The sequence below is a fragment of the Colossoma macropomum genome, unplaced genomic scaffold (genome assembly GCF_904425465.1).
Source record: "Colossoma macropomum unplaced genomic scaffold, Colossoma_macropomum, whole genome shotgun sequence".
NCBI classification, from domain to species: Eukaryota; Metazoa; Chordata; class Actinopteri; order Characiformes; family Serrasalmidae; genus Colossoma; species Colossoma macropomum.
Window position 1 is genome coordinate 21,070,320 of NW_023494789.1, and position 23,274 is coordinate 21,093,593.

At 39.3% G+C, this 23,274-nt stretch overlaps 2 protein-coding genes across 5 annotated transcripts in view; one reads left to right on the forward strand and one right to left on the reverse strand.

Moving 5' to 3' along the window:
* Positions 1-3,727: 3,727 nt before the first annotated feature.
* On the forward strand, positions 3,728-4,846 carry LOC118808106 (twist-related protein 2-like). Its single transcript, XM_036570537.1, has one exon. It carries the CDS (start codon positions 3,817-3,819, stop codon positions 4,300-4,302), a length of 486 nt encoding a protein of 161 aa, XP_036426430.1. The 5' UTR covers positions 3,728-3,816; the 3' UTR covers positions 4,303-4,846.
* A 665-nt stretch (positions 4,847-5,511) lies between these two features.
* LOC118808105 (histone deacetylase 4-like) overlaps positions 5,512-23,274 on the reverse strand; it is a 77,429-nt gene continuing 59,666 nt past the window's right edge. For all 4 annotated transcript variants that reach the window (XM_036570535.1, XM_036570534.1, XM_036570533.1 and 1 more), the window contains 15 exons: positions 20,751-20,939; positions 20,190-20,373; positions 18,186-18,319; positions 17,827-17,929; positions 16,529-16,575; positions 16,305-16,412; positions 16,133-16,188; positions 15,900-15,987; positions 12,990-13,109; positions 12,816-12,913; positions 9,484-9,602; positions 8,901-9,034; positions 8,619-8,703; positions 8,295-8,430; positions 5,512-7,516 (listed from right to left, as the gene is read on the reverse strand). In XM_036570535.1, the coding sequence (XP_036426428.1) occupies positions 7,477-7,516; positions 8,295-8,430; positions 8,619-8,703; positions 8,901-9,034; positions 9,484-9,602; positions 12,816-12,913; positions 12,990-13,109; positions 15,900-15,987; positions 16,133-16,188; positions 16,305-16,412; positions 16,529-16,575; positions 17,827-17,929; positions 18,186-18,319; positions 20,190-20,373; positions 20,751-20,939 (1,641 nt within the window). In that variant the 3' untranslated portion in view covers positions 5,512-7,476. The remainder of the gene's footprint in view (positions 7,517-8,294; positions 8,431-8,618; positions 8,704-8,900; positions 9,035-9,483; positions 9,603-12,815; positions 12,914-12,989; positions 13,110-15,899; positions 15,988-16,132; positions 16,189-16,304; positions 16,413-16,528; positions 16,576-17,826; positions 17,930-18,185; positions 18,320-20,189; positions 20,374-20,750; positions 20,940-23,274) is intronic.

The window sequence follows — 23,274 nt, forward strand, 5'->3', positions numbered from 1 at the left end:
CAGTCTTGTCTCAGATTGTTTCATAAATGGGCAACTGATCAAAGCTGCCCCACTGAGGCTGGTGCTGAAGTGGACAGCTCCTAACTAATAACAGCCACTGTAGCCATTGGCATGCCAGATTTTTGACATGCTGGGTGCAACCGAATAGTTGAATGAGACTTTCTTTTCTATCTGCCTGCCTTGATTTCTCCCTTTCTGGTAGCCATGGGGATGCAAATGCTAGTCAGCTTTGCCAATATTTTCAATGAGGCCTACAGATCAGGCAAAAGCAAGGAACGCAGAAAGGAAAGGAAGTTTCAAGGGCTCAGACAAAGCCACTCTTTTAGACACAGAGTTTATAATCAACCAAAATAAGTTAATGTGCTGCTTTGAGCAGTTTTACCGAACAAAGCAGCATGACTGAAATCCAGGCTCCAGATGAGGGCAACAGGAAAACCACCCTAAATACATAAAGAAGAAATATTGAGAGGAACCAAGACTCAAAAGGAGAGCTATCTTCCTCTGGACTGTGAAAAGTACAAGTTGCAAATGAGATTAAAAAGAGGAACTCGGATCATACATTGGAAAGACCCGTGAGTTTTAATGAGTAATTCCAACGTTTAATGCCTCTAATTACATGAAATGTTTACAAACTATTTCATGCCTGTGACACTTATGAAAATTCAGAGATAAGATTTTGGCCTAAAATGTATTTAACATACATTAAAATATATTTAAAATGCACTGATGGTATAGTGGTATGTGCAGAACATTATAAGGCAAGACAGTCCCCTAAGAAAGCTGCTTGTATTGGATTGCAAATAAAATGGCTATATTTGTGTTGTAGACATTGTGATCCCTGGTTTCTATCACCACTCTAAAGAAATCAGACGTAGTAAGTTTCCCTGGAATGCACCATTTGTCTGTTTACATTTCAATTAATGAATTATACAGATATTTTGAAAAATCAGTGGAATTTCCCTTTAAACGAGTGACCAGTCAAAGATCTGGTGGACTACTGGATGTGTCAGACATGTACAGGTTCAGAGATGTGAGAATGTGGTAGGTAAAGTGTTCTATACCAATGTACAACATGATTATAACATTGAAAAATAAATTAGAAGTTCATGCAGGGGTTGGTCATGAAACTCATTACAAAGGAAAGACGTTTGAGAAAGATCTAATGGCAGGTTATTAAAAACACTGGAACATCCGGTGATGCTTTTCATTGCAGCAGGATGGCAAATGGCACATGCCAATGTTATCAAGCAAGTCCAGACAGCAGGAAAAACTATATCAGGAATACCTCATCAGGGCCGAGATCATATCAGTTAGCAAGTGACATTGCTGAGTTTCATAGTGGTTTGAGGCTCCTTCACATCAGGTACCTCTCTTTTATTTACTGAGTGGTTGTGACTCAGATCTTTGGGAGCACGTCTTGCTGTGTGTACAGCTGCTGTTCCACTTTGCTGTCAGCACCAGCTCCATGTTTACTTCACTTCTATCTAGTCTGCAGTAAGCGTGCCACAACAGTCAGAGCAAACTTTTGACATTTGCTTACCGTTGAAATAACTATAGTCAAAGTAAAGACAAGGGGAGCCAGTGAGGCTTTTAGGTTCCCCATGTCACACCCCTGATCCCTGCTGGAACAATGAGAACCCTAGTAGTGCAACAGTGATCAAGTAATATGTGCCTTGTTGGACTAAACAAATTGGGACTCTTCAGAGTTATGAAACAGAATGAGAAAATTCTCATGATGTGATTCATGCACATCCTACTGGTTGTTTGCCCTGAATGTCAAGGAGAGCAGTTGGAAAGGGTGCAGCACTGAGCTTTGAAAATCATTTCCAGATATTGTACATGTCCACTTTTGTTCCAGCTCCAAAGAAAGAAGAAGCTGCCGTCTCCATTTTGAAAGAGAAAATTAATTCAGAATATGAGTTTTTTGTTTTGGTCCATGAAAGACTTTTCCAAGCCCCCTGCCCTCCATACCCAATGAGAGAAAAACATGTTTGTACAATCTCCTAATTTTTTGTTTTTCTTTGGAGATTGTATGTTTGAAATATGTATAGTGTGGTGGTCACTAACCTTGCTTCTGGTGATTTATCTCCTGCAGATTTAGCTCCAAACTTTTATCCACCACAGCCGATCTATCTAATAATTACTCTCAAAAGTCCTTGATTAAACTAAATGCAGTGTAATTTAGGTAATAGTAGGTCTATAAAGAACAGAGTGGAAGTGGTAGGTTTATGAGCAATATGGTGGAAGTGGTAAGTCTATGAGGAATACAGTGGAGATGGTAGGTCTATGAGGAATATGGCACAGATGGTAGTTGTATGAGGAATACAGTGGAGATGGTACGTCTATGAGGAATACAGCACAGATGGTAGTTGTATGAGGAATACAGCAGAAATGGTAGGTCTATGAGAAATACGGTGGAGATGGTAGGTCTACGAGGAACAGGGTAGAAGAGGTAGGTCCATAAAGAATAAGACAGTAGTGACAGATCTATAAGGAAAATGGTGAAATTGGTAGGTCTCTGAGTAATAGCTCTCCCCTCTCACTGCCACCTGCTAGAACTGATAGTTTATAGTAGATGTTCCAGCATACCACCATTCACTCTTATAATGCTGTAAACGTTTTGCTGGAGGAAAGACATAAAAGATGTGCTTGAGAGTTTTAAGTTTTAGTGTTCTTGACCTTGTTTTTGTGTTGTTAGGATTTTTGTTAAGACTGTATTTCAGACTTTTTTCATAATGAAAATAAAATAATTTAAAATAATGAAAATACTGATAATAATAATAAAATAAAATAGTAAGAACAAAATAATACAATCCATCTGGATTGGAGTCTTCCTGTCAGACACACATAGGCTGTATTTCTTTCAGAAAAGGTTGAAGCGAGTTTGAAAGGCGTAGCAAACCAAGAGAGACTGATGGGGTGGCTCTGTGAGGTACACGTGCACCTCAGCATTGAAAAACGGCACAGCACCTCTTTGATCACGCAGACAAGTGCTGAACCTGATCAGGACAAGGCATGATGCACACTCACTGCTTCCTTCTCCTACAGAGGCCAAATCCTTTTGAAGCCTTGTGCGGGACCCTTTGGCTCGTAAGGGGACAGAGGGGGAAGATGTGGCTTATCTCCACATGCACAGGGGGATTCAAAGCTTCTTATTTGATCCAAATTCACCCTGGGATTTTGTAATTGCTGAACTGGTTTAACTGAAAAATTGATGGGACTGACTGGTCATTTTGCCAACACACTTTTAGGTAAAAGGAAGGAAACCAAAGTGACTTCAACACACTTCTATGTTTTCTGTGGCCATTTAGCCCCTTTATTTCTTTTGTATTGTTTGATCAAAAACTAGTTTGACTAGTCTTGAGTTACTTCAACTTCACAGTACCTCTGTATGTGAAAAATAGAAAATAAGAATGCTATATTAATAAATGAAGAATTATTAATTAACATGCAAATGAATAAAAAAAAATAAAAATGGTCTTGCCTACAAATGGTCTTACCCATATTGAATTAACATTTTAAGGACAAGGGCATGAAACACTATCATTTTAGATCTTCCAAGAGTCAGAATAACTCAGCAACTCTTCCTGGACCCTGCATGGTAAACTGTAACCTGAGCCACCTCGCTCCTGACCAATCAGAGAGCCTGAAGAGCAGGTTCCTTCTCTCAGCCTGCCAATAAAAACTCTGTCTTTTCTGAGAGCAAAACCTCTTTGACGACTGGATTTATAGTGACCCATTTCTCATACAGCCCCAAGTCTAGCACCCCATTATAAAGGGTGTGCTCCGCATGTGTGTGCTATCTAATGCCAAACCATGGAGGAGTGCTTGCACTACCCACCATCCCCAGTGGAGAGTTTAGCCAGCAGTGAGGAAGACTCTGACCGACCGAGCACATACCCAGAGAGGCGGAAGAGACTGAGTTCAAGCCCGAACTGGGTGGGCAGTTCGGCACTGGTTAAACGGAGCAGAAAGGGGAATGGGGTCAGCAGGCAGCCGTCTGAGGACACGCAGAAGCAAAGGGTGTTGGCTAACGTCCGAGAGAGACAGAGGACTCAATCGCTGAATGAAGCCTTCGCCTCGCTTCGCAAAATGATCCCAACCTTGCCCTCAGACAAACTGAGCAAGATCCAGACACTAAAGCTGGCGTCCAGGTACATTGACTTTCTCTACCAAGTGCTCCAAAGTGACGCCACAGAGAGCAGAAGCTTTGCCTGCAGCTATGCTGTGCAGGAGAGACTAAGCTATGCCTTTTCCGTCTGGAGGATGGAGGGAGCATGGGCTATGGCTTCTTCCGACTAGTGGTAGTTGTTGACAGATCCACACTGCCATGCTAGAGAACGCCTTCTGTACTGCCTTGAAGTGAGCACAGGTTGGATGGGAACTGCATAAAAAAAATAGCAACAATGGTGACACGTGAGTCACAGTGTTTGGACCCTCTGTGTTGCCACAGCCTGTGACTGTGACTTTTACCTCAGCTGTATGTGAAGAGGAGCCAGGAGATGAATTCTTGTGAGACAAACCTGTTGAATGGGGCTTGAAGGAGAGAAAAGGGAGTAACCTTAGGAGAACACTGCAGACCAGTGCAAACACAGACATCAAAGAGAAATTTGAACATGGGACTCTGAAATGATGTCAGACTGGTATCACTCATTGCAGACAGCAGGACCTGCTTTATGCAAGCAGGAGAGGAACCTGATGCTGAAGAAGGTAAATGTGATTTTATGGGAAAAGTCACAAGCAAAATGTGCTATGGATTTTTTCTGTCTTCAGTAAACATGTGATTGGCAAAAGATGTCGTGTATTGTTGCCTTTTTGTGTCACATATCTGATGATGTTAACAGACATGTATGCTTTTGTTTTCTGTAAAGCAGCTTGTTCAAACAGCTCTTTTGCTTTTCCAAAAAAATCTCTTCTCAGTAAAAGCATTGTTTACAATAAAATTGTGATTCCAAAACCACTATTAGCACCTTTTATTTGTGCACGTGAACAAACTTTGACATGGACAACATGCATTACTGATCACTTGTTTCTGTCCTGTTATCCAGTAGATTAAATTCATGCGATATGTGAAGTCAACATGATATATTTTCTGATTCGTTTTGACCTATTATGCTCTCTTGAGAATGCCTCTTACATAAACGTAGCGTCCATGCATACAAGTTTTAGCTCACAGATCAGAATCACCATTTATTTATGAGTTTTTTTACGATTTTCCTTTTACCAACTACATGATGAAAGAACTTCTCTCTGGAGTGGAGACTAACATGGGTCAGAATTAGCACAGCAAGTATTGTAGCGTTTGTTTGTGTGTGAACTTTCACACTTAAATGACAGTAAGTTAAAATAAAGTGAGTTTGCACTGTTCACAGTTTAGCCGTGTTTACACAGGTGAATACACCCAAATGCCATTCAACTACGATACAAACATAGTAATCAGCTGATATAAAATATATTCAATAATGCTTTGTAAGGAAGTCTTACATGAACGTTCATAATGAGAAAAGTCAGTTTGCTTCATATTCATGATATATTTTCTTTCATATAGAAATCTTCTATGAACAGAACATGAAGTACACAGTCAGTCCTTGTGAGAAAATGTACAAAATAGAAATGGCCATGAACAGATCATAACCCAGGTGTTCATCACATGAAGTTAAAGTACATGGTACCAAATGTATACTGTACAAGTAACAGCAAAATAAAATAGAATCCATCTACACAAAGAATAAGTTAAAAATATATATATTAAAAACAATGTAAAGTACAAATGGGAAAATGTGGAATTGGAATGAAGAAAAATTGTACAAAACAGGAATAATTGCAAATAAAGGTACAAAACATACGAAGGTAATAATGTTAACAATATCAATATGACTCTAATGTAACTAAGAAATTGTACAAGGTACGATGAGTTTGTATTTATGGTAGTGAGCCAACCTGTTCAGTCTTTTGGGGGCAGCCCCTTATGGGGAGTCATGGCTGGCTCAAAGGAAGTCAAACTCGAGTGCAAACTCTAGACTTAAAACAAAAGATACTTGATCATGCATGCTGTAATAAACCTGTTATTACCGTTTCATTCTCATGCTTAGGGGTCTTCAGAACAAACCAGCACTTTTTGACTTTTTTGATTGTCCTTTTGTTTTTTCTGCTGTTGAATTCCAATACTACTAAGGAGATGGAACTGATATGTTGTACGGCAGCTTCTGGACCTTTCCTTCTGAAACTCTGTTTAAAAGTGTAATGTCAGTGGCGAGTTTCCTTTGGTGACCAAATGAGTCATTCAGTGTCTTCCACAATTTCACCCACAGAGTCTTTTGTGACAGCACAGGAACAAGTTCACAAGATTGAGTTTAAAATAGTGTTGCAAAACAGGATGCAAACCCATGCTTTGGTTAGATCTTTTTTTTCTTTTTCACTGTCATATCAATTAGTCTTCAGGGCGTTCCAATTCTGCAGCTGACTTTTCTCTTGCGATGCACATGCCAGTTAATAAATTGTGTCTGGAAAATGATGGCCATCTTATGCTTCTCTTGCAAAAGCTACACTGGGTGACTCACTGAGCTGGACTCAATGTTATAAACTTCTTGTCATGATGGTAAGTTCTACAGTTTTACTGGCAACTACCGTTTGAAGCATTTGTACAGCACATCACTGAGGAAAAGGAAAAGTTAAGTCAGTTTTAGACATTTTACGGGTTAGACTTAACAGTCCACACCACTGTCCACGTAAACATGCTGAAAAGGATTTCTGCCATTTGCAAGCTTGTTCGCCATCCACTGGAATCCACCCAAATGATGGATAATGTCCTTTTTCTCTTCTAAAAAAAAACGATTTAAGGCAGAGCTCCTTAGATTTCTTCTTAAAATCCACCAGCTCTCAATAAAGGCACACACGCTTGTGTGGTTAAAACCACTTCTGAACCTTAGAGGTGGCAATGAGACACAGCACCATCTTGTGGTGAAAAACGCTTCACTCATCTGCAGTCCCTATGCTTTACTACAGAGGTTAACAAGCTAGAGCTGCGCAAAAAAAGTCAAGTGTCGTAAGTAAAATGGTTTCCTTTTTTACCTCAGAAGGGTAGCTGGACCCTTCACCTCTCTTTTACACCTCAATTTCCATCCCTCTGTCCATAATCCTCTCTTCTTTTCGGTCTGATTGGTAAACTACTGGCTGAAAATAATGGGCCACAACACGAGCAACAGGCTGTTGGTCGGTTATGGTCACCATCAGAGGCGCCTCCAATAAACATCTCGAGTCTCTGCAACTTGTACGCATTGCGTGGGGCCACAGTGCTAGTGGGCTATCAGCGCTAACATTTCCAGTTAGGCTTTCTGCCCTGTTGCCCCTTCTCACTGCCCTCTGGGCTGTCTAACGCTGCCCTCAGCCAGGGGAGACAAAAGGAAACACGGAGAGATCCTGAGGACCTCACAAGTGTAGTGTAGGGATCAGGCTTGAATCCAATTCGCAGCACCATTACAGTGGTGGCTCTTCTTCCATGGGCTCATCCTCAGTCCTAGAAGAGAAACATTTTCAATCTATACACTTCCTCACTGGCTTTAAGCCAAGACTTTTGCAATTTCCTACTGAAAAGTAGAAACTGCCAACAGCAGCAGGCTAGCACTAGTAATGCTGCTGGTAACATAGAGTTGTACCCGTAGTGAGGTCTAGTCTGAAGTAGTGGGCATACTATGCCTTGCTGTTACTAAGCCGGCCTAACCCTAAGACTAGCACATATCAAAACAGCACATAGTAACACAGTATACAGTAACTAATGCACTTAGCTAGCTACATAAATACCTATCAGAAGGGCTGGGTATCATAGTTCAATATCTCAACAGTCAGTCAGCAGTCAAAAAAGTAGTCAGTCTAATAGTCTGTGATCCAACAAGCAGGCTTGTTACAAAATCTAGGCTGGTGATTGTCTAAATTATATTCCATATGCACGTTATTAGTGTCAGTATCTTCATTAGTCTGCAACCTTTCACAAAAAGAAGGCATCAGAACAAATCATCATTCAGGAATTGGTATCAAAGCCAAAGTATCAGTATTGGTATTGGTCTCAAATTTGAACACCACACAGCCCTTCCTTTCAGTACTAATCAGTTTTGTTTCATCAGACAACTTGACAAGGAGTGACAGAGAACTTTGTTTCCATGGCTGCTCAGAACTGGCTTTCAGTGATAATTCATGATTTTTTTCACTCTATTCCTTCTATATGCAAATCCTAGTGGCGTTCTAGAGGGTATATAGTGTATACATGTGTATCATGTAGACTAGACTCTGGGCATTACCTTTTTTCCATGGTTGCTACAGACAGAGAGGCCATGGCGCTGACAGTCTCATTCTCTTCTGAGTCACACCGCTGAGCCTCCAGCAGAGAGTAGCCCACTGAGGATATGTATCGCTGAACTGACCTCCAGTACTTACCTAACCCCACGCGCACACACACACACACACACACACACACACACATATTTGTCAATTCAAGTAGCGTGCCTAGAAACTTAAAGTCTTAAATAAGAGGAAACAGACTTTTGCAGAATTCAAGCTACCAATGCTTTTTGCACTTTTGTTCAGTGAACAGGGAGAAACTTCATAAAATAGAAAGTACTCACTCTGTGTTTCTAGAACTTTTTCCATTGAGCTCACAGCATTTGCACTGGGCCTCTGCTTTAGGAGATCTGGGGGGAGTTGGTCCAGCTTCAACACACAAAGACAGACACACACACACAAGCACAGATTAAACAAATCACACCCCTTGTTCAGTTCTCACAAAAATGTCAGTGGTTGAGAGTAAATCACAGGAAGTATTACAATATTATCACTCCTTAGGGAAACCTGGACAGCACTGTGATAGAGCACAGAGCAAAAGTGAGCTCTCTGGATCCTCATCTTACCTCTTTCCCCAGGAGAGCAGACACACAGGCCTCTGAGGCATCGCATATGGCTCTGAGGTCATGACCTCCCTCCAGGGCCAGCACCACACGCCCTCCTGCCAGCCCCATCAGTTGTTTTGTGAGGTAACCGAAACCTGCAGCATACAAGCGTATAACCAAGACTGTTTTCCTTATAGAATTAACAATACTATGCTTACAATGTACTGAATGTGAGTTAAAAACCACTTAGCTGTTTTTTTGTTTTTTGTTCAATGCATTTTTTACAATATGACAGTGAATCAATGAAACAGTCATCTGCTGAGTAAATCTTAGCTTTAAAAGTCTTATCAGAACTACATCCAGCAAACAAATAAAATGTTTTATAAATAAAATAAAACCACAAAAATTTTAACAATGCCTTAACACAATTATGCCTATACCTAAAACTTAAATTTTGCTGGAGGTTATTTTTTGCACACTGGGTCCATACCCAACTGTACAGACTGACCACAAGTCTTTAATTTAGACCTGACACCTTTAGTACACCAACTACTTCAGCAACTAACTATTTTTATCCAAATCCTAAATTTATTTAACTACTTACATTTGGATGTGACTTTGTAGCCTCCCAGTGGAGGAGGGTGTCCCTCCACAGCATCAAAGCCTGCAGATACCAGCACAACATCTGGGGCAAACTCATTCGCAATAGGCATCACCACCGTCCTACAGAGATAAAAAGAACAATGATAAACAAATGAGAACAACTGAAATGATTTTAAAGGTAAAATAAGCACATATTTGATACAGCAGAACAAAACATATTCAAATACATAAAGGGTTCAACATTAACTTTTCTTATACTGAGAAACTGTTGTTTCATAAGAGACCAATATTGAAATCATGTTCTAATCACAGTTTTAAGGTACTATTAAGGTATCATAGAACTTTAGAACACAGTGGTAATGTGGGCCACCATGAAAACTTTATAGATGGAGTCTTCAGGCCCTACATTTGTAATCATAATCAAACACAAAAATTAGGTGTGTGCATGGCAAATATTCATAGTAATTTATGTCTGTTGCTGCAGGCCATAACCGATGAACAGCGGAGCAAAAACAAAAAAGGGTCGGGTTACAATCAGTAATATCAAATCAAACAAACTCACATCAACTCAAGCATGTCTTTTCATTTTTTGGAGACCTCCAACTCTTACATTTCAACAAATGGTTAAAGTTAGATTGTCCAAGTGTTCAGATGGATGTCCTGACATAGTGTAGAGAACAAAAATGTGAACAGAGCAGGGAAAAAAGACTTCAAAGCCATGTCATCTGGCATAAGCAGAGAACTGGTCTGGATCAAATTCTCATGGTCAAAAGCTGCTTTTGATTTAAACCAAAGTTTAATCTTGAATAGTTTCCTGCTATGTTGTGCTTGCTTTCTTGCCCCTATATATGTGTGAATCACTATATGCAAAGTGCTGTAGGTTATGGCCAAGTATTTGAAATCTGACTGCGAGATGGTTAGTCTTACTTGTTTAAAACTTGGCGATACGTACTCTTCAGTAGAACTGTACCTTTCAATTATTCAGCCAAAATAAAACAACCATAAATAGTCTCTAATGTTTACATTCTACATGGGCACACTGGCATACACTAAGGCGCACACAGCCTTTCCTTGATTACAAACTAGCATCTAAGTATAGAGGACTTACTGTAGCGCAACTTCAATGGGAAGTCAGTGTGGTTGGAGCAAATGATTCACACCGTCTCCTGCTCTTGCCAATGTCTTACTTGATTCTGCTCAACAGCTAAGATCAGACTGCCACTGCTGATACCACAAGAGCAAAGTCTGCAATCTGCCGGAGGGAATATGACCTGGCTCTGCATGAAATCTGATGGGGTGACATGGATATGATAGACAGGCAAAACCACACCCCTCTCTGATCGTGTACAGGAATAGAAACAAGGCTTTAGTCTTGGGGAGTGTTTCTGTCCATGTGTTCCTCGTCTCATAAGCTAAAGCCAGAAGATATATGATAATATCATGGGGCTGTACAGAGGAGTGGCTAATAGAGGCTGAAATCAATATTTCCTCCCACTGCTGCTCCAGAAATACTGCACATCACGTGTTGGTGTATTTTGCGAGTGCATCGTTCTCTATCAAAGCATATAAAGACAAAATATGAGCCCACAGACTTGTAAGGAATCTTAAAAGTGAAATCTGGTATTTATGACATAGCTATGAAAGTAGGGAAAGGCAGTACAACGACATAACATTGTTTTATTTATTTATTGCACAATAAATTGCATCATGTTTTACTGATCACACAGTGGGTATTGTTAAAAACGCATGTTTCAATAAAAAGAGGTTTAACAAGGGATCCCAAGTGGCATAGCTGTCTAAGATTTAGCCTTGTTGTTGGGAGATAATGAGTATGAATCGTGAAAATGGCTGGAGTCCATGAGAGCACATTTGGTCCCGTTTAGTTGAATGTAAAACAATGAATAAAAACAAGTGTACTCAGTTTTGGATAACATTTTAAAATGTGGCACGATTGTTTTGCTGAGGGGAAGGGACATCAAACTGGTGGACCATGGTCCGGATGCGGACCCAGCATTGGACTGAAGTGAGCAGTTGAAAAAAATTCTGTAGCAAAGCCACATACATAAAAAACCTGGTTGTATTTCAGCAAATCCATTTTCTTAAACATGAATCAGCTTCTCTGTAGCAGCCTGTTGTCGCAGTTTATCCAAATCTTATCTAGAACGCATACATAAATGACTTAGCCGAAGGCAGCTCACTAGAACGGAGACAACAGGGTTAGATATCAGGTCAGAAAGCAAATCATTTTAAATTTCAGATTCTCATTCTCGTTTTATTTTTTACAGTCTGAGTAGTAAAGCAATTGTTCACATGGCTTTTTAAAAGAAGAAAAGTCAATGATAAAAAGAGTTTAAAAATGAACGAACAGAGTGCTTCACAGATGTCTCATGTGTTCAGAGTCTGTGGCATTTGTCGAAAGAGAAAACCTGAAGAGCCTCTGCGATCCAAAATCAGTTTGAACTAACCTACCAACAAAATTCAGTTCTGAGGACCAATAAAATAAACCCAAAGCTCAACATGAAAGATCCACTAGAGTGGCTGTCCATTCCCTGACAGGGGAAGAGTGTAAAATGCTAATTAGGAATAGCCTTCATAATTTTTTTATTTAATTGAATTTTATTTTTCATTTATTTAATTTATTTTACCTTATGTAGAGACAGAATTTTGTAGACAACTATTTTTAAATAGTTATTAAATAATAAAATATATTTTTTTTAATTTTGTTTTTTAAAAACAATAGCCAAAGGCCATACAATTGTAAAATGCTCATTAAATTATAAAAGTATGTTCAAAGTAAAACAGTTTATTAAAATAATCACTAATCATTTAAAGGTAACTATTTTGTTAGTTTGTTTATCTTTTAGTTTTCTTAACATGTTTGTTAACCTTTGTCAGCAAGAAATCTGATATAACTGGATCTTTGCAAATATTAGTTGAATATGCCTGCCTTAGGACCTTGAGAGGTCTAGAATGTTACATGCTCACAATTTTACAACTATGCATGAAATTACTAGAAGAGCCCATGCTTTTATTTTATGTTAGTACAGTTGTTTTTGTCTCCCACAAGACACTCTCACATGGTAGGAAGAGACTTACTTTCATTCAGCTGAATTTTAGGAGGATTTGTTTCGTGGCTGATTAGGTGACGCTTGGTGATGTTTTTTCCTTTGTTTTCGACTAAAGCCATGCTTTGCTACTAAAGTATTTCAATATGATTTTGTTATATTGGCTCTATATACCCTATACCTTACAAAGATTTTACATCAATGAGTTTAATGAGATTTTCAGACTAACGGTACTATATGTGTTTAAAAGAAAGGAGAAGGACTTCACCTGAAAGCAGACAGGTATTCAGCATCCCCCATTGGTGGATCCAGCCCCCCAGTGAAGGCAATGTTCACGTTGAAGCCCACACCTGGACCACTGCCCACCTATGAAAAGTTTATTTATAACAGTTTTATTAAGTAAATACATATGCATACACTTGTTGCTGAAGTTGGTGATTACCTCATCAGGAGCTCCACTTCCAGGAAAGAAGTTACCATCATCATAGCGATGGAGAGAGATGTAAAGAACGTTGGGATCATCATAGAAAGCCTGTTGAGTGCCATTGCCATGGTGAACATCCTGTAAGCATATTTAAATTGTAAACTCATTGATTAAACACACAGTTTCAGGTGCAAACCCAATTCCAAAAAAGCTGGGACAGTAAATGAAATGCAAAGAAACAGAAAGCAGCAATTTGTGAATCCACTTTGTCCTGTATTTAAACAAAAGCAGTACAAAGTGAAGGTATTTAATATTTTATGTCATCAACGTCATTGTTTTTGTAAATATACGCTCATTCTAAATGCTTGCAACACATTCCAAAAAAGTAGGGGCAGGAGCAATTTAAGACTAGTAACATTGTGTAGTGTTCGGAAAACATTTTAAAAAAGTAATCATGCTTGGGTATAAAAGGATCAATCAGGAAAGGCCTAATCATCCGGCTGTAACAGAACAATGTTCCTTAAGGAGCGTCTGCAAGAATTTTAGGTGTTCCTAAATTTTAGGTGTTCCTAGGTCTTCCTCTATGGTGCATAATATTATAAAAAGATTCAGGAAACTCAGGGAAATCTCGGGACATAAAAAGCAAGGCCAAAAACCACAACCACAAACGCTTTGTGAGAAGCTAGGTTCTTAAGCTTCGTATACCAAACCTGAAGTAGGAAACCTGACTGTAATCTTAGATTCTGAGCTCTGTTCTGTGCCATATGTAAATGCAGTCACTAAAGTAGCCTTTTATCATTTGAGAAATATCGCTAAAGTTCAGCTTTTTCGCACAGAAACTTGTCCATGCATTTGTTACAAGCAGAATTGATTAACGTATTGATGTAATGCTCTTCTTACAGGGTTTCCTAAGAAAACTGTGCATCCTCTACAACTCATACAAAATGCAGCAGCATGGATCCTAACAAAAAACAAACAAACAAAAAAAGCTCATATCACCCTGTTTTGGAGGAACTGCACTGGCTACCTGTATCTTTTAAGGTATCGTTCTGCTACTAGATTTTAAGGCTCTACATGACCTTAAAGCACTTACAACACAGTATATTTGTCTTTTTATGTTCCAACATGTGATCTTAAATTTGTTCATACTGACCTCCTGCAAATATCTTCCGTAAAATACAGAAAGCACGAAGAGGTCTCTTTGGTATTTATCTTTTTAATTTGATCTGACATTGTCTTATATGATTTTAAATGAAAATTCATAGTTTCTTCTATTACTGTTAAACATTATCACTTGTCTCTAAAGCACTTTGAGCTGCCACCAGAATATTGCTCTATAAATAAAAGCTTATTATATACACCGATCAGGCATAACATTATGACCACCTCCTTGTTTCTATGCTCATTGTCGAATTTTATCAGCTCCACTTACTATATAGGTGCACTTCGTAGTTCTACAATTACAGACTGTAGTCCATCTGTTTCTCTGCATACTTTGTTAGCCCCCTTTTACCCTGTTCTTCAGTGGTCAGGACCCCCATGGACCCTCATAGAGCAGGTACTATTTGGGTGGTGGATCATTCTCAGCACTGCAGTAACACTGATGTTGTGGTGGTGTGTTAGTGTGTGTTGTGCTGGTACGAGTGGATCAGACACAGCAGTGCTGCTGGAGTTTTTAAACACTCACTGTCCACTCTATTAGACACTCTTACCTTGTCAGTCCACCTTGTAGATGTAAAGTCAGAGACGATAGCTCATCTGCTGCTGCACAGTTTGTGTTGGTCATCCTCTAGTCCTTCATCAGTGGTCGCAGGACGATCACTGGATCATTCTCAGCACTGCAGTAACACTGATGTGGTGGTCGTGTGTTAGTGTGTGTTGCGCTGGTCTGAGTGGATCAGACACAGCAGTGCTGCTGGAGTTTTGAAACACCTCAGTGCCACTGCTGGACTAAGAATAGTCCACCAACCAATAATATCCAGCCAACAGCGTCCTGTGACTACTGATGAAGGACTAGAGGATGACCAACACAAACTGTGCAGCAGCAGATGAGCTGTCGTCTCTGACTTTACATCTACAGGGTGGACTGACAAGGTTGGAGTGTCTAACAGAGTGGACAGTGAGTAAACAGTGTTTAAAATCTGTGTCTGATCCACTCAGACCAGGACAACACACACAAACACACCACCACGTCAGTGTTACGGCAGTGCTGAGAATGATCCACTAGCCAAATAGTACCTGCTCTGTGAGGGTCCAGACCACTGAAGACCAGGGCAAAAGGGGGCTAACAAAGTATGTAGAGAAACAGATGGACTACAGTCTGTAATTGTAGAACTACAAAGTGCACCTATATAGTAAGTGGAGCTGATAAAATGGACAATGAGCATAAAAACAAGGAGATGGTCATAATGTTATGCCTGATCGGTGTATATAAAATGCCCACAACCTTTAATCCCTCAGAAGGCACTGCATTAAAAACCAGCATGCTTCTGTAATGGATATCACCATATGGACTCTTTGATAAACTGTTGGATATCACCATATGGACTACTTTGATGAACTGTTGTCAATAAACACTATCCATCACTGTATCCACAAATGCAAGTAAAGACTGAACTATACAGAGTGTAAGCCATGTCAACAACATCCAGAAACCTGCCGACTTCTCTAGGCTCGAGCTCATCTGCAATGGGCTGACGTGCAGTGGATATGCGTACTGTGGTCTGATGAGTCAACCTTTCAGATTGTTTATGGAAATTATGGATGTTGCGTTCTCTGGGCTAAAGAAGCGCAGGACCATTCTGATTGTTACCAGCGTAAAATTCAAAAACCAGGATTATTGTCATTTCGCATACTGTCCCAATTTTATTTGGAATTTGATTTGTATGTGCATAACTGAGAGAAAAAATCCTTCAAAACTGAACTCACCCAGTCAACAATCAGTATTTTGCTGACATTGAGCCTTTGCTGTAAGAGCTTAGCTGCTATGGCAACTGAGTTAAAGTAACAGAAGCCCCTGTGAAAGGAGAGAGAGAGGAGAGAGAGATAAGTCAGGGTCATAGATTTTTCACAAAATTATTTCAAAATCAGAAACTAACAAAGAGGGGAAAGAAAGATAGAAACAGAGAGAGAAAGAGAGGAGAGAGAGAAATGACACTCACATTGGAGTACTCTCCTCAGCATGATGTCCAGGAGGCCGCACCACAGCAAAGCCATTCTGCAATGACAGAGGAAAGAAATGTCCGGTCATTTGTAGTTGTGGGAGAATCGCAATGTGATATGCAACACTGTAGAGGTACAGCACTGTATAAGAGAAAGAAAAAAATTGACTACCTTTAGTTCTCCTGATGCCACTTTGAACACAATCTCAACCACTGAGCCAACAGCTAGACGTGCTGCACTGGAAGAGTGTACCTCATTCCAGATAGTGTCACTGTCCACCTGACACAAACAAAATAAAGGGAAACACAAGATAATCGTCTAATTTATCTTGTTTGTTGTTAAATTGCACACGTCCAATACCCACACATAACCCTTTACACACACTTTACACTTACCCCAATCCCACCACAAGGCAGCCTGACAAACATGGATATCACAGAACCTTTGGAAGGGAGGATAATATCAAATAAGATTTCAATGCCATGACATACAATGTGATCAATACAAGTGATGCTGTAATCTTCAAAGCCCTGCCCCCTGTTAAAAAGTACAAAAACTTCAGAAGCAAAAGAGCAATTCCAGAAGCAAAAAATATATTAGCAAAATCTATGAACAGAAAAAATGAAAGCAAAACCTGGCAGTTTGATTTGCCTCTCATTATTCGTATTTGCGACATATTTCAGCCATTTTTATACTTAACATTTTGCTTGTGGATTTTCTACTTTTATTTGAAACTTTTGGCACAAAATTGACTCCATACTCCTGAGCCCATGCAGATTTTCACCACAGAATCGTGTCTATTTTTAATGCTGTGCCGCCTGAGGGCCCAAAGATCATAGCCATCCAATATTGGTTTTTGGCCTTGTCCCTTGCATACAGAGATTTCTTCAGATTCTCTGTTTCTTTCAATGTTATTATGTATCGTAGATTACGAAATTTCCAAGTTCTTTGCTATTTTACATTGAGAAACATTCTTAAATTGTTGCACTATTTGATCGTGCAGTCTTTTACAGAGTGATGAACCCCTCCTCATCTTTACTTCTGAAAGACTCGGCCCCTCTGGGATGCTCTTTTTACACCCAATCATTTTACTGACCTGCTTTCAATTAACCAGGTGTTTGTTTGTTTTTTTTTGGCCTTACACAATTTCACCTGTCTTTTGTTGCCCTGTCCCAACTTTTTTGAATTGTTTTGCTGGCATCAAATTCAAAATGGGCATATATTTTTCAAAAAACAGTCAACTTTATCAGTTTCAACATTTGATATGTTGACTTTGTACTATTTTCTATTAAATAGAGGGTTTAAATGAATTGCACATCATTGCATTTTGTTTGTATTTACATTTTTCACAGCGTCCCAACTTTTTTGGGAAACAGAGTTGTAAACCAACTTTTATATTTATAGCAATTTCTTATCAAATCACCTGTCCCACTTTAAAAAAAAACTAAACATGCCAATTTTATTATCACCTGATTCTTCTGAAATCATTTAGAAATTAGTCACTTTTAATCATTCTAGACATGTCTCACTGAATTCTAGATGCATTTCTTTTTTCTTTAATTAAGGAATGATTTGAATTCTATTAAGTTGCATTGTATGAGCATCTTTTTGGAATCTGCAACAAAAATTTATATTATTGAAAACACTGATTCCAAACTTTTGAGCAATAATGTATACTATGTGTGCAACTTACTGTCCAGTTTCTGCCGCAGAGGGTTGGTACCATACAGCATGACATGAGCCTCTGAGTGGACCGTCTGCAGTTCCTCTAGAGTAGCCTTCCTCCCTCTAATGCACTAATTGAAAGAAAGAAAAAAATGGGTCTTCTGAATCAGGAAGCTTTGTGTGCTGTTATAACTACATTTAAGAGATTTCTTTAAGGAACAGCACCCCCTGGTGATGACACACTTCCAGTGCATTCACACATAGTCTGCTAAAATAAATGTTTATAGATACAGCAGGTTGAACAACTAGATTAGGTTAGATAAGAGTAGCTACTGCTGTTAAACAGAAAAGGACAAATGATTAATATAGTGTATGCTGTGGGAATACCTCACACTGTCCACGTAGGCCTGTTTCCTGCAGCCGGGACCAGATGCTCTGAATGCGGCCTGCATGCTCTGGGTGTGTGTTGGTGTTTCCACACATACATTGATGCTTCTGCATTAGAGAGTCATACACAAGACCTGTGGAGTTCAAACACATATGCAGATATTTATGTGACATGAAACTAGTTATTTATGTGATATGATACGAGTTATTTTCTAATTATAAGAAGTGACTGGAGATTGGCAATTTGACCATGTTTGCCATTCCAAAATCTGCATTTTTAATAGTATACATTTAAGTTTTAAAGTATACACCGACCGGTCATTTCGTTTTGTACAACTATATTGTTACACTTTGTTGCACATATAGGTGCCCTTTGTGATTCTATAATTATAGACTGTAGTTTATCTATTTCTCTGCATACTTTGTTAGTCCTTTCAGTGGTCAGGACCCCCACATGACCACCACAAAGCAGGTATTATTTGGATGGTGGATCAATCTCAGCACTGCAGTGACATTCATACGGTGGTGGCGTGTTAGCGTGTGTTGCACTAATACAAGTGGATCAAACACAGCAGTGCTGCTGAAGTTTTTAAACACAAGACACACCACTTGTGATTCACTCATACCAGCACAACACACACTAACATACCACGTCAGTGTCACTGCAGCGCTGAGAATGATCCACCACCCAAATAACTCCTCCGTGGGGGTCCTGACCACTGAAGAACAAGGTAAAAAGGGGGGTAACAAAGTATGCAGAGAAACAGATGGACAACAGTCTAGAATTGTGGAACTACAAAATGCACCTATATAGTAAGTGGAGCTGATAAAACGGGCACTGAGTGTAGAGACAAGGTAGGTGCTCCCATTTAAGTGCAAGTGTATATATTTGAATTTATATCTATGTGCATTTATATCTTATATATAGTTTGTGTTATCAAGGCTTTTAATTGCCTATTTCAGTTATTATAAAGGTACTGGTCTGGTTGAACCATTTGACTTACTAGTTGTGCCACCTGACTTTTCAGATTAATTTCAAATTAAACAGGCATCTACTTAGACCTCTGTCCTTGAACTTGATCTTATACTTTTCAAATAAACATTATTTTAATAAATACACATTTTCATGGTTTTCCTGAGGTCATACCATGTGACATGGTAAACTGAACCATTCTAACCATGACTCAAAAATGACACTGAAATGAAAGGGCTACTGACCCTAGCATTGCACCATGAAGGTTACTTGGGGTCTTGATGCATGCTATGATGCAATACCCTGGCCCCTCTTTTGTAAAAGTATGTCAAAATAAAAGTCCTTTGTTTTTCATTGTGCCTCCTGACATTTGAGGAAGTAAAAACTTCAACAACAAAAGTTATTTAGTGACTTGAGTACTTCAAAAGTTGTTTCATTTTGCAACATTATTTTAACATTATATATATTTTTAAGTATAAAATCATTTTATTCAGAATTTTACTTACTAAATTACCTTTTCTGATAGTTGACTTTTTAGTCACCTGACTATGGATGCACTCAAGGTACTGGTGAATAATTTAATTAATATGTCATGTATTTATTAAATTATTATTTGGGAAAATAATGGACTTGGACACAAAAAAGCATGTCATGCTAATGACAAGTTTGTATATTATATAAAATATCAATATTCAGATATCCCATCAAGAAAATATTTTACATAGTTACAAATACAGAAGATCTAACTTTCAATGTCTATGCAGACCAAGATAATAGGTGATCTGTACCCTGATCTTTAGGTGATTTAGTGAATCTTCCTTTTGTTCTAGGTCTATACGATTTAACACACTCACCAACATAACAAATCTTTTCACATATAGCTACAATTGAATATCACAGTTTTGCTTAACGAGAGATCCAACATCAACTGCTTGTGTCCTGACACTCTGTGCAGTTCTATGAAAAGGATCAGATATCTGTTAATCTGAATAACCACACCAGCCCCTACAGGTGTTCATAAGTAATCTAACCTGTAGTGAAGCGCGGTTTAGAGGGTGGCTCCTGTGCAGTGATGAAGGAAGCTGATGCAGGAGATGACTGGGCCCTGGAGAGCGGGCGGTGCCCTGGGAAACTGACTGACAGGCCAGCAGCCTCCATGGAGGCCTGGTAGTTCCTCAGCTGATGAATCCTCTGCTGCTCCAGCAGGAGCGCCTGCTACACAGATATAAACAAAAGACCTACTATAAACATAATGAATTGCTGTTCTTCAAATCACAACTTTCCAGAAATCATAAAAATGGCCAAAAACATGCTTCTGATAAGCGTGTACCAAAACATCCACTAGGTGGCAGTCATAATCACAACAAAAGCAGTGAATTCAGCTCAGCATACTGTGACAAAAAGAAGTCTTATACAGCATTTAAATTATGGGCGAGCCAAAGCAACTTAAGTTGTCTTAAAAAATAATAAACAAAAAAAAGCTTTGCTAATTTATTAACCATTCTATTATTTATAAACAAAATATGACTAATGGGAAATTTACTAGTCCTTTTTTCAGCTTTATTCAGTCACTTATTGGTTCTCTCTCTAACCTGTCTGAAGAGTAACTCTTGCTCTTCCTGTCGTTCATCGTCCTGGGGGTCTGGGGGTTCCTGCTTGATGATGACACTCAGTGGCAGACCCTCCCCCTGAGCAGAGTCCTGTTGCTCCCTAAGCTCCTCCTCTGTCTCTTCAGGGTGGCTCTGATGCTGCCTTCCCACCTCACCAGGCTTTGTCAGTATCTAACTCAAGGGAAGAACACCAGGGATGATCAAGCCCTAAATTAGCTCATGTTATTATTCTTTTCATGAAACTGTAGAAGGTGATACATTTTATGCTACCTACCTACTAAAACATATCGGAAATGTTAATCATCAAGAAAGTAGATGCATACAAAAAGCACGCCAAGGACTAAAGCAGATGCAATTATACGTAAGGACTAAATACCACATTTCCGTGAAATCCACCATAGCACAAACAGCTGAATATATCATCTGGTAGGGGTGCGGAAAAAAATCGATTCTTAGATGAGTCGCGATGCGGACGTGAACGATTCTGAATTGATTCACAAATGTCAAAAATCGATTTTCTAAATATTTAATTTATAATGTAATGTTGACGGAACGCAAAAGGCGGAACTTGGAAGTGCAGCGCCCGGACAGTCTGTGGCGGCACATAACAAAAACACAACTGGATGAGCGAGAAATCCGACCGGCTCCCTCTGCATTAAAAGCCAGGTTAGGTCAGGAGTCACAACCCAAATATTAACATTTTGTCCTTTCAACAAAAATCAAACCACCTTGGGAGCCGCAACATTTAATCTCCAGTATGTCTCAATATGTGATAATGTCCTAGTATAGGCTAAACAATATAAACGAAAACAGAGATTTACTCTGCTCTGCTTTAAGCTTTAGCTATAGCCGCTTTCCTCCCATCTCCACCAGGACACTTTTCCTCAAAAGTTGAATAGTTTCTTGTAAAATGTCTCTCAACGTTCGACTGTTTTACGAGGCTGAAGTCGCTTTTTATTCTCCAGCTTTTTGTTTGAATTTATCCGTTCCACCTTAAATTCTAACTGAGGCGCCAAATGTAAATGCGGCACCATTTAAGGTGGAACGGGAAAATTAGAAAGAGAAGCTGACTTCAGCTTCGCCACTTTTTAGTGTTTGACAGTCTCTCGTTGCAGATTTAACGTACCAGGAAACCAAATACAGTGCTTATGAATGCGAATAACGCATCACTGCTATGTGACCTGCAGTCTGCACGCCGGTTCTCAGTCGTTGCGAAACAGGGCTTTCGCGCTATGTTGTACACGTCGTGTCTCAAAGATATTTTACTGACACAGCGATCCCCCCGTCTCTACAACGAGACCAAAACCGAAATTATAAAATCACTAAAGAAAACGGGTAGAATAGCTGTAACATGTGCTGCATGGACACCCATTGCCACTGGATCTTATTTCACCGTAACTGCGCATTTTATCACAGATGAGTAGCAGCAGCTTCTCGTGCTCCAAACAAGAGCACTGAATGAGAGCCTTGTAGTTGACTTGCCCCATCACTTCCATTTGTTTTATTAAAAAAGATATTGGGAGTAAATTCATTATGGATCATTACAAATACTTTGCTTTAAAAGTACCAAGTCACTTTAAATAACAATAATACCGAGTCACTTAGTCACTTTAAAATGTATATTGTCTGTATATTCTGTGTATATTCTGTGTATATTTTGTGTATATTTAATATATTTCATTTGGTTTTTCTTGTATTTTTATTTTTACTTATTTACTTTCTGTAGAGTGATTATCTGAGCCTCACCACAAGCATTTCAATGCATAAATGTCCTGACATGTTGTGCAAATGACAAATAAACTTGAAACTTGAACTCGAAACTTGAGCTCACAATGAGAAAATATAAATGCTATATAGAAAAAAAGATGCATCGAGATGCATCGATAATTGTTTTATAATCGCATCTCAGCCCTCTGAATCGTAATCGAATCGAATCGTGAGGTGCCTAGAGATTCCCACCCCTATCATCTGGTAACCCTTTCTGTACCCTGTCACAAAGCTGACCTCCCCACTGCTCCATATCAGAATCAGATTTATTGCCCAAGTATGTTGACACACAAGGGATTTAGTTCTGGCCATTGTTGTCTCTCTAGTATTAAATGCAGTATACACAATGTACAAATAATTTACAGACAATACACAATATGCAAACAACATACAGATTATGTAAGGACAAGCAACATACAAGTGTGTGTGGCAGTGCAAACAACAGTGATCTACAATCATGTATGGGAATGAAATTGTGGGACACAAGCTATGGCCTAGCAGATGATATTACTGGTCAGCTATTTAAAAGGGTGATGGCCTGAGGAAAGAAACCGCTCCTGTGTCTGGTAGTCTTAGCACACAGGGTTTGGTAGTGCCTGCCGGAGGGGAGGAGCTGAAAATGTTTGGGGTGCATGGAATCTGTAATGATCTTCCCTGCCCGTTTCCTGGTTCTTGGAGTGTATGAATCCTGAAGGGTGGGCAGGGCAGCACCAGTGATTTTTTTCAGCTGACTTTACTG

What these genes read in the sequence shown, in the direction of transcription:
- LOC118808106 (XM_036570537.1), top strand. Translation starts at nt 3,817, where the DNA reads ATGGAGGAGTGCTTGCACTACCCACCATCCCCAGTGGAGAGTTTAGCC.